The 12301-nt window shown below is 39.8% G+C and overlaps 1 protein-coding gene across 4 annotated transcripts in view; it reads right to left on the bottom strand.

Annotated features, from left to right (window-relative positions):
• Positions 1-1041: 1041 nt before the first annotated feature.
• Positions 1042-12301, bottom strand: part of LOC133544022 (histone deacetylase 4-like) — a 146702-nt gene continuing 135442 nt past the window's right edge. For all 4 annotated transcript variants that reach the window (XM_061889010.1, XM_061889011.1, XM_061889008.1 and 1 more), the window contains 3 exons: positions 10724-10808; positions 10492-10636; positions 1042-2392 (listed from right to left, as the gene is read on the bottom strand). In XM_061889010.1, the coding sequence (XP_061744994.1) occupies positions 2353-2392; positions 10492-10636; positions 10724-10808 (270 nt within the window). In that variant the 3' untranslated portion in view covers positions 1042-2352. The remainder of the gene's footprint in view (positions 2393-10491; positions 10637-10723; positions 10809-12301) is intronic.

Raw genomic sequence — 12301 nt, 5'->3', positions numbered from 1 at the left:
GAGACATGAAACAAAAACCTCTATGTAGGTCTCACTTAGACCTATATCTTAATATATGACATCCACCCGAGTTGAGTTTATACCAAAAAGTTCTATTTTGGTTTCATCCGACCACGACATTCTCCCAAGCCTCTGCTGTATCATCCATGTATCCATTTCGGTATAAACTCAACTCGTCGTGTTTGGAGGAAGAAGAATACTGAGTTGCATCCCAAGAACACCACACCTACTGTGAAGCATGGGGGTGGAAACATCATGCTTTGGGGCTGTTTTTCTGCTAAGGGGACAGGACGATTGATCCGTGTTAAGGAAAGAATGAATGGGGCCATGTATCGTGAGATTTTGAGCTAAAACCTTCCATCAGTGAGAGCTTTGAATGGTTGACCAAATACTTATTTTCCACAAATAAATTCCTTAAAATTACTACAATGTGAATTTTTTCATATTCTGTCTCTCACAGTTGAAGTGTACCTATGATGAAAATTACAGACCTCTGTCTTCATTTTAAGTGGGAGAACTTGCACAATCGGTGGCTGACTAAATACTTTTTTGCCCCACTGTAGTCGCACATGATAGATATTTAACCCCAAGTAACTAAAGCAGGGAACCTCCTCTTCTGACACAGGTAGTGTAAACAAATTGTCTTGCAATACGTGGATTATCGCAGGTTTTCGACGCCTTAATGATTCCTGCCAAGAAACCAACCTTCCACTGATGTCAGATCCTTTCTGAAGCAACATAATCGAACGGCTCGCTACATAAAAACGGCCTTTGGACCCGCTTGCGGCGAGGTCGCCAACGTAAGGGTTAAGTGCACGTCGTCATTGCGCGAGAGGAAAGATTACCACTCCGGCAACAGAGTGAGGGGGGGAAAAAAAGTCCGTAGCAGAGCCGTGTGATGACTTTATATCCAAACAGTGCAGTCGATGAGGAGCTAAATATGCTGCTTCTTGTTGTTTTTGTTTGTTTAAGTCCATGGAGTAACACCATACCGTGTTCCGTTCACAATATCATAGCTGTCATTAGTTGAGAGTACATATATAAATTTCCATATACAAATCTTCTATAAACAGTACATTATAAATACACAATCGATGGAGAGCCGTACAAAGAAAGAAAGGCGCTCTTTACTTTTGATAAATACAAGAATCCTGTGACAGCCCTGTAACTATCCAGAAATCGGATGAAAAAAAAAAACCCAGTAACAAATCTATGATGAATGGGAAAAAAAAAAGTTTGAAAAGAAAGTGGACACTTGGAAAAATCGATATGAAGACGCCGTGGCGCCTCACAAAATATACTCAATTTTATATACAAGACTGGATTTTCGGAGTAAGTAGGTAGTTGCCAGCACAGTAACGTGAGTCTGTTCGATTCCGCCTTTTCCTCGTGTGCCGTAAAATATTTGTTGGATGCAGATTCATGCTTTGGCTTTCTTTGCGTCACATTCCCAATGGGGGCGTCTCCTTCCGTGACTACTACACGGCCATCGATTAAAGGGAAGCTACATAAGGCTAAGACCAGTTGCTAATTGAACTACGGGTGTTTCCACTGAAGCTGGCAACTACCTTTACCGAACGCGTCCATCCCCGCAGAAAAATAGATCCATCCGGAAAAAAGTAAAACGACTCTTCAAGAGAGGCGGTGGCAGCCACGTTCCGAGTAAACATGCTGAGAGATTGTTTGCTTTGTCGTCCCTCGCTCTCGTCCCTCCCGGAGAAGAAAATCTTAAGGCAAACTTTTCCTGAACAATCGTGAAATCCGGCGGACCCTCACCAAGGCACTCCTCTCAGAACCTCTGACCCGAACGAGTCTTTGTACGAGTCGGCGCGGCCCCGACTGAAAAGTCCACAGTGAACGCGTATTGTAAATTATTTGGGGCGGGGGGGCGGGGGAGTCGTTGAGAAAAGAATACCCCCCCGCCGAGCTGTGATTGACAGCAGGGATGTGCGCGGACCCTGGTGTTCGGACAGTGTGGCGTCATAGGGCAGCTGTGTGAAGCACCATTAGGTTTCCACAGAGAACCTTAGCCCGACCTCGCTTCGAACCCCAAACAACTTTCTGCCGCTCTAGGCCAACGTTGGGCGCAAAGACTGACAGAAAAAAAAAAAAAAAAGTCTCCTCACGAGGACTGTGAAGCAACAATGTTTTTGTTATTTTTTTTTTACCCCCGTAGTCCGGCCCTCGGTCTCCTGATTGGCTCCCTACTCTTGAGGCTGAGCCCACCCCCTCTGCCTCCGCCAATCAAGGTGGTGCGCGAGGTCGGAGGGACTAAATGAGGGGATCAGTCGAGACTCTCAGAGAGGTCTTCTCCGGAGAGGTCAATGCTGACACCGTTGTGTTTCCCGCCGGTTACAGTGGTTCCTCCTCTTCCATTGGTTCCTCCTCCTCTCTGATGACGGGGGCGAAAAAAAACACATTGACATTTTTTAATCAGATCAACAAAGAGTATGAATTAATTAACCATGAATAATCATCATTTCCAACCGTGCCAGAAATATGCCATTTGTCAATGTATTGTACTATCCATCCATCCATCCATTTCTACCGCTTATTCCCTTTTGGGGTCGCGGGGGGCGCTGGCGCCTATCTCAGCTACAATCGGGCGGAAGGCGGGGTACACCCTGGACAAGTCGCCACCTCATCGCAGGGCCAACACAGATAGACAGACAACATTCACACTCACATTCACACACTAGGGCCAATTTAGTGTTGCCAATCAACCTATCCCCAGGTGCATGTCTTTGGAAGTGGGAGGAAGCCGGAGTACCCGGAGGGAACCCACGCATTCACGGGGAGAACATGCAAACTCCACACAGAAAGATCCCGAGCCTGGATTTGAACCCAGGACTGCAGGACCTTCGTATTGTGAGCCAGACGCACTAACCCCTCTGCCACCGTGAAGCCCGTATTGTACTAACCAAAATAAAATAATACAAACTGTTGCGATCCGTGACTCGGATCTTCAAATATTATTGTTTATTTTTCCATCTTTGTTCTCATTCTCCGTCTGATCCGTTTATTTCCCGTTTAGTCCATCACCATGGTTACTTATTAGTTTCAGCTGTTACTCCCGGTTCCTGCACACCTGTTCACTGCTAATCACCTTCCCTTTATAAGCCAGCCTCTTCTGTTTATTCTTTCTGGGACTCTAATTTGCTCACATGCAACAAGTAACGTCAGGTATGTTTTTCTCGCTAGCTCATTAGCTAAGCCACTTTGTTGTCATCTTTAGCTCACATGCTAATCATCTTTGTTTTCATTTTTTGTGCCATCGTGCCAAATCTTAGTTCTTTATATTTCCTAGCTTTCATGCTAGCGTCTTTTGTTTCCCTTTTTATTAGCTCCAGTGTTTTTGTTCAGAGCTCACTTTTTGTTAATAAATTTGTTAGATCTTACCTTTGTTGTGTTCTTCGTTTGACGCATCCTCGAGGGAATCGAACCCGATACCACGATGCCGAACCGGCGTTACACAAACCCCGTTTTCATACGAGTTGGGAAATTGTGTTAAATGTAAATATAAACGTTATACAATGATTTGCAAATCATTTTCAACCCATATTCGGTTGAATATGCTACAAAGACAACATATTTGATGTTCAAATTGATAAACATATATAACATATACAGTGGGGCAAGAAAGTACTTAGTCAGCCACAGATTGTGCAAGTTCTCCCACTTAAAATGATGACAGAGGTCTGTAATTTTCATCATAGGTACACTTCAACTGTGAGAGACAGAATGTGAAAAAATTCACATTGTAGGAATTTTAAAGAATTTATTTGTGGAAAATAAGTATTTGGTCAACCATTCACAGCTCTCACTGATGGAAGGAGTTTTTGGCTCAAAATCTCACGATACATGGCCCCATTCATTCTTTCCTTAACACGGATCAATCTTCCTGTCCTCTTAACAGAAAAAAAGCCCCAAAGTATGATGTCTCCACCCCCATGCTTCACAGTAGGTATGATGTTCTTGGGATGCAACTCAGTATTCTTCTTCCTCCAAACACGACGAGTTGAGTTTATACCAAAATGGATACATGGATGATACAGCAGAGGATTGGGAGAATGTCATGTGGTCAGATGAAACCAAAATAGAACTTTTTGGTATAAACTCAACTCGTCGTGTTTGGAGGAAGAAGAATACTGAGTTGCATTCCAAGAACACCATACCTACTGTGAAGCATGGGGGTGGAAACATCATGCTTTGGGGCGGTTTTTCTGCTAAGGGGACAGGATTTTTTATCCGTGTTAAGGAAAGAATGAATGGGCCCATGTATCGTGAGATTTTGAGCCAAAGACTCCTTCCATCAGTGAGAGCTTTGAATGGTTGACCAAATACTTATTTTTTCACCATAATTTACAAATACATTCTTTAAAATTCCTACAATGTGAATTCTTGGACATTCTGTCTCTCACAGTTGAAGTGTACCTATGATGAAAATTACAGACCTCTGTCATCATTTTAAGTGGGAGAACTTGCACCATCAGTGGCTGACTAAATACTTATACAATGGAGAATATTTTATTAATTATAATTTACTTCATACTGTGAAAATCGCGTCAATTATGTCATGCCCCATAAGCCTTACTTAAATCTCTCAAATTACTGTTTAAAAAAAAAAAAAAAAGATTACTCCCTATATGTGTGCATATACATATAAGTATCTGTATATATTTATCTTATTTTATTTCTGTTTATTATTATTATCAATGTATACTACCTTGTTTTTGTTTTTCTCTGTTTCTTTTTAATTTTTGGGGGAGGGTTGGTGGTATGATGGGTATATAAACAAAAAACACTTGACATTTAGGGAAGACAATGGCTATGTGATGTATGTGAATATGATTTAGTGGATGGAAATGTCTGATGCTGGAGGTCAATAAAAAGAAAAAGAAATAAAAAAATTCAAACCGATAAACTTTTTTTTTTTGCAAAAAATAATTAACTTTAGAATTTGACGGCTATAAATACTGATAAAGTTGAGGAATGCTCATCAAACACTCATTTAGAACATTCCACAGGTGTGCAGGCTACTTGGCAACAGGTGGGTGCCATGATTGGGTATAAAAACAGCTTCCCAAAAAATGCTCAGTCTTTCACAAGAAAGGATGGGGCGAGGTACACCCCTTTGTCCACAACTGCGTGAGCAAATAGTCAAACAGTTTAAGAACAACGTTTCTCAAAGTGCAATTGCAAGAAATTTAAGGATTTTAACATCTACGGTCCATTATATCAGTGATCCCCAACCTTTTTGTATCCGCGGACTGGTCAACCCTTAATAATTTGTCCCGCGGTCCGGGGGGGGGGTGTCCTTTTTTTTTTCTTCTTTGTCATGAAAAAGGGATTTTTTTGTGATTGGTGCACTATTTGTAAGTGTATATTGTGTTTTTTATGTTGATTTAATAAATTTTTTTTTAAAAAAAACATATTTTTTTGTTTTTTTTATAAAAAATTCTTCCACGGCCCGGTACCAGGGCGCGGCCCGGTGGTTGGGGACCACTGCATTATATCATCAAAAGGTTCAGAGAATCTGGTTCAGTTCCCAAACGTTTATTGAGTGTTGTTAAAAAAAAATGTGATGTAACACAGTGGTGAACATGCCCTTTCCCAACTACTTTGGCACGTCTTGCAGCCATGAAATTCTAAGTTAATTATATTTGAAAAAAAATATATAGTTTATGAGTTTGAACATCAAATATGTTGTCCTAGTAGTGCGTTCAATTGAATATGGGTTGAAAAGGATTTGCAAATCATTGTATTCCGTTTATATTTACATCTAACACAATTTCCCCACTCATATGGAAATAGGGTTTGTAAAATATAAATATGCAGGTATTTTAAGAACATTATTTAGAGTTTTAAAACAAGAAGAGGCAAACTAAAAGAGCCACACTTTCATCCTACACAATTCAATTGGGCCATATCAGCCATTGCTCTTATTTGTGTGGAAAATACAGTGTTGGATTTGGGGGTTAAATCACCAAAATGATTCCTAAGCGCGACCATCGCTGCTGCTCACTGCTCCCCTCATCTACCAGGGGGTGGAACAAGCGGATGAGTCAAATGCAGAGGGTAATTTTACCCCAACTAGTGTATGGTACTTTAACTTTAACCTTAACTGACCTTTATTATTATTTTGAGATAAGAGCTGTGTATTTGCTAATTGTTAAGCTTTAAAAGAGAACTGTTTTTTTGAGCGGGGGGAATTTTGCTTATCATTCACAATCCTTATGCAAGACAAGAATTCATGTTTTTCTTTTTTTAATGCATTCTTATTTGTAATAAACAGCAAGTATGAGGTAATGCAGCTAATGAGAGTACTCTAGTGTGCCAATAAAGCCCTGTAAAACTATCCTTCAACCGCCAACAATAATCCATTTACATCTTGTGACGTGAATATTAACCACGTATTACCGATATTTTCATTATAAGCGCTAACGCAGACAAACTATATTTTAACCGCGCTGTGATCACAGAGAGTTAACTAGCTTATGCAGCAACAGTGTTGACATATTGAGCCGGTAAGCTGCTGCATTGCCTCTAAACTAGTGAAAGTTAATTTACTATTAAACATCCTGTCTCTTACCTGAATAGTAGAAGGTTGTGGCCATAAACCGAGAAGTTTATAAACTTTGACAGTCAATTTAAACCAGGAGAGGACGAAAAAGACACAAAAAAAATGCAAGCTTGCAAACACTTTCCTTATTATTATTTTTTTTAATCTGGGTGGATTATAATTGTTTATTCATCTAAACAAGAATATATAAACATTCCATAAATCGGCATCCCAGCGAGAGCAGACATTGTACAGTACGTGCTTGTTTTATTATGTCCGTAGTTTGCATTTGTTGTTTGGCACTTACCAATAATGCTACATGATGCTTAGTAGAGATGCGCGGTTTGCGGTCTCATCCGCGGATAAACTGCGGGTCGGGCGGGTGACATGACGAAAAAATTTATTTTAATTAGATTCGGGCGGGTGGCGGTTGAATCATCCGGAAATATTTGATATACATGGTTCTGGGATCGGTATTCTTTGCCATTCAAGACCCGTGTCACAAAGCGAAGAAGACAATAGGAGACGCTAATATTCTCTAGAATAACTGCCCGCAGTCACCCAGATAATAAGTATTAGGGCGTGCTATAAAGCCATTGGCTTTGTCGCCCTCTACAGCATGTACGATCTGCTTGTTAGTCCAGCATCATGTTGTGTGTGGCTTCTGCAGCAACACGCACACGACTGCAAGGCATACTGGGTGACACAGAGTACACTAATGGTTGTGATATAAACAATTTTAACACTCTTAGTAATATGCGCCACGCTGTGAAGCCACACCAAACAAGATTGACAAACACATTTCGGGAGAACATCCTCCCAGTAACACAACATAAACGCAACAAACCAAAAACCCAGAATCCTTTGTATCCATGACAATTCCTGACTATATTATACACCCCGCTAGCAGCAAACCCGCCACCACCCCCCACCCCGTGTGTTGGTAAGGTGGGGGGGGTGTAAAATATATTCAGGGATGTGCCACAGATACCAAGGATTCTGGGTATTTTTTGTGTTGCGTTAATGTTGTGTTACTGTGAGGATGTTCTCCCGAAATGTGTTTGTCAATCTTGTTTGGTGTGGCTTCACAGCGTGGCGCATATTAGTAAGTGTTAAAGTTGTTTATATCACAACCATCAGTGTACTCTGTATCACCCAGTATGCCTTTCAATCTTGTACGAGTGATTGCGGAAGCTGCACACAACATGTTGCCAGACTAACAATCGGTGTGTACATGTTGTTGAAGGTGTCAAAGGCAATGGCTTTACAGCACGCCCTTATTCTTGTCATCAGGCTGAACGCCAGTTGGATTATCGCGAGAACGTTAGCGGCTCCAATCGTCTTCGTTACTCTGTGAAACGGATTGAGACAGCTCTGTGAGTGGTAAAGGTGGCCAACCTCTGATGTTTATTTCAGCGGGCGGGTGGCGGGCGGATGCGTTTCTGATAAAATGTTGGTTCGGGTGGACGGCGGGTGGATGACGACTTTGGTGACGCGGTTGCGGATGATATAATTGCCTATCCGCGGATCTCTAATGCTTAAGATTTTCACTAGAGCTGTATCCGTTTCGCACATAGCTCCTAAAACTTGGAACTCATCCTGCGTATATTTGTGCTCAAAAAGATAGGGTTGTAGATCATTTGTCTCAAAATAGTATTTAATGGCTCACATGAAGTTGGCATTATCGACAATCGACAACATTTATTGATCCACAAGGGAAATTGTTCCACACAGTAGCTCAGTTACAAAGGATGGAAAGGATAATGCAGGTATAAAGCTTAAGAACATAAGTTGAGGTACGACTGTCAAAAATTGCCTGAATGAACTGTAGTAGTTACTTAACAAGTACATCTAGATGCACTAAAGCAGTGGTTCTCAACCATTTTTCAGTGAACATTTTTGTAATTCAAGCACCCCCTAATCGGAGGAAAGCATTTTTGGTTGACAAAAAGAAGTAAAATACAGCACTATGTCATCAGTTTCTGATTTATTAAATTGTATAACAGTGCAAAATATTGCTCATTTGTAGTGGTCTTTCTTGAATTATTTGGAAAAAAAAGATATAAAAATAACTAAAACCTTGTTGAAAAATAAACAAGTGATTCAATTATAAATAAAGATTTCTACACATAGAAGTAATCATCAACTTAAAGTGCCCTCTTTGGGGATTGTAATAGATATCCATCTGGATTCATGAACTTAATTCTAAACATTTCTTCACAAAAAAAGAAATATTTAACATTAATAATTATGGAACATGTCCACAAAAAATCTAGCCGTCAACGCTAAATATTGCATTGCTGCATTTCTTTTCACAGTTTATGAACTTACATTCATATTTTCTTGAAGTATTATTTAATAAATATATTTATAAAGGATTTTGGAATTGTTGCTTTTTTTAGAATATTAAAAATAAAATCTCACATACCCCTTCAGGTACCCTCAGGCAGGGACGTGCACAAGATTATAGAGGGGCAGGGGCTCAAAGTCAGAAAAGGGCAGGACATTTTTTTTTTTTGGTCCTTTACACAATATGGAAAGTAATGTAAAATTAAATTTGCTAATAGGAAGCTAGCTACTTAGCTGTGTGTCCTTTGTAGGAAAAAGTGATTGCCATTTCTTTTGTGTCAACAAATTATTGTCAGAATGAGTTAATTCACGTTATCATAGGCTTGGAAGACATGAAAAGCAACAAAACACTGGTTTATTATTAGGCTATTTATTGTTAAAGATAAGCACTTTAATATTGAACATTGAACAAATAAATAAATAAATACCCAAATGGAAAAAAAATCTGTCCTTCTTCCTTTAACTTGATGAAAACACCATCAGGTTGTAACTCATGGTCTTTCTCACTTAATGCTCAGACTAAACAACTGAAATGCAATACAACTTTATATCTAAACCTCTACTGTGAGAGAAATGGGATCCGCCGTAAACACAGTGCATTTTATTTTGAAAATTAACCCGCTGTTTCATTTTGTATTTTGTACACTACTTCCTGTCCCGCACGATCCGCTCTGCTCTGTGCGGGGTTGATGTGCTGTGCTCCGACGTCCGGCAAAAACAGAAGCTGACACATTAAATAATAGAATAATACAGCGTTTTTCTGAAATATTACCCATATTAGATGCTGAATAAGTGGACGGCGACTAGACCATAACTCACAGGTTCAAGTTGCTCCACTGTCACGTCTCCTCAGGCCCCAGTTGGCTCTCCTTTTTCTCTCTCACTCGCTCGCCCACTCTCTCTCTCTCTGTCGGAAGCGGCAGGCTCAAACAACCCGGTATTACAAGAAAACGTGGAGTTTTTGCCGCTGTTTTTTTGTTTTTTTTTACATCCCTAACAGGAATTTATTAATGTTGTTTAAAGAAAAAAAACAAAAACAAAACATACACACACAGGCAGAGGGCACTTTTTAAGACGAGGCAAAAAAGGGCAGGGGCTCAAGCACCCATAGGGCCCTATGTGTGCACGTGCAAGCCCCCAGGGGTACGCGTACCCCCATTTGAGAACCACTGCACTAAAGAACTTGAATCAATGCTTAAATTTGTTTGAAGTCAAACCATTACATTTTGTTTGAGGGACAGCTTTTAACAAATGCATCAGTCTGTGTTGGGATCATCATTACAGCGTTCTTAACTTTAAATTCGCAAAAGAAAGGGTGAATAATCACTCTTTCCAAATCCCATTTTGTTTGTCAACTGTTGACTGCATCATTGTTATCCACCCATAAGACCTCAGTTTGCTCCATCTTGCCTGTACTATATGTCATAACAAAGAGGTGTAGCTTTTTATAATGCACTATATATGGCAAAATGTTATCCTAAATAATGAAAAAAATTAAGTACTAATGTTACGGCGTTATTTTTGACAGTCCTAATACAAGTTCTTGCTCCACTGCTGTGTCCACATTGAAGGTGTGTTACCTGTGATCCATAGCGCTTGTGTTGGCTACAGATAGTGAAGCCATGGCGCTGACAGCCTCTGCTTCCTCCGAATCTCCGCACTTGGCCTCTAAATGGGAGAGGCCCAGCAGTGGTGATTGGCGATGCACTGAACGCCAGTACTTACCTAAGAAAAGGGGTGAAATCAAAGCAGTGGAGTTGAGAAGACGGAGAGGATACAAAGACTGACAAGATGCAGGCTGGTGTAACTTACAGTGCGTCTCCAGAACTTTCTCTAGGGAGCGAACAGCATTAGGGTTGGGTCTCTGCTCCAGGACGGCCTTGGCCAGTGGGTCCAACTGCACACACAAAAGTGTCAACACAGACGTACAACAACCTGCATTTCCAAATGTTCCACCAGGGGGCGAGAGGACTGTCTTGTTCAGCTTCTTACAGATTTAAGATGAGTAAATGAAGTGAACCCATCAGTGCCGCACAGCTGCTAACAATGAACTGAGTCCCATTTTATTTAGCTTGTTTGTACTCAATTAGTGTATTATGAGAAGAAACATAATATTTTTTTTTGTTTCTCCCTAGGGCAGAGCATAGAGGGTCTCAGTCACTAAAATGTTAAAAATAAGTCAAATTATTATTATTATTTCTTATTTAATGCTTACAGTAAATCTCTATATCAACTTGAGGTTGATTAAACAAATAAGGTTTTATGCCTTTTCTGTCAAAGACAACTTTGTTTTTTATAGTAAAATTGAAATATGCAGTATTTAGATAGATAGATAGATAGATAGATAGATAGATAGATAGATAGATAGATAGATAGATAGATAGATAGATAGATAGATAGATAGATAGATAGATAGATGGATGGATAGATAGATAGATAGATAGTACTTTATTGATTCCTTCAGGAGAGTTACTTTATTTAGCAATTAAAGCCCTCAAAGATCAATAATGCAGGACACCATTGATTTTAATTATTTAATATTTTTGAGTAATCACAGTGAAAAGTTAAATAAAATCCTATACTAAATATATTTGAGATCCGAAAGGTTCCCCACTCATAAAGCGATGCATTTTTATTAGGTTTTTTTTTTTACTTTTAACACTTACATTTCAAGATCAACTTCCGATATATCTGTCGATTTTAAGTTGGAACTATTATTTTGTTTGTTTTCTGCTCTTTTGTCAAAACGTTGATGTTTTTTTATGGCAACCACACAACATATGCAATATTTTTTCCACATAAAACATTATAAAGTGATAATTGTTAAGTAATAATTCATGACAGATTTTTTTTGTCCTTTTTTTTTGAGCAATGGAAAAAAAAGAAAATAAAGACAAAAGGGAAAAAATACTGCCTGCATGCCAGCTTTGTGTCAACGTAGCCACTTTTTCTCATTAGATTTCACCTCATTCCACTTTTTTTAAATGTTTTTTATTTATTTTTGCAATACCATCAATTTTGCACTTTTTGCGGAATGTGTGATAAACTGTAAACGATTAGCTGCGGGCCGCAAATGGCCCCCGGGCCGCACTTTGGACACCCCTGCCCGAGTGTGTGAATGTTGTCTGTCTGTCAATCTGTGTTGGCCTTGTGATGAGGTGGCGACTTGTCCAGGGTGTACACCGCCTTCCGCCCGAATGCAGCTGACATAGGCTCCAGCGACCCCCCGCAACCCAGAAAGGGACATGCGGTAGGAAATGGATGGATGGACATAATACATTTATGCTTAGTTAATGTGTTGTGAATGTGAATTGACCAAAAATAAATTGCTTCAGCAAGAAATAAAAGGTTGCAAACGCCTTCTTTCTGGTTGTTACAAAACGTTTTTAT

The sequence above is a fragment of the Nerophis ophidion genome, linkage group LG27, assembly GCF_033978795.1.
Source record: "Nerophis ophidion isolate RoL-2023_Sa linkage group LG27, RoL_Noph_v1.0, whole genome shotgun sequence".
NCBI classification, from domain to species: Eukaryota; Metazoa; Chordata; class Actinopteri; order Syngnathiformes; family Syngnathidae; genus Nerophis; species Nerophis ophidion.
The sequence above is the reverse complement of the archived record's forward strand: the minus strand, read 5'-3'. Positions and strand labels throughout refer to the sequence as shown.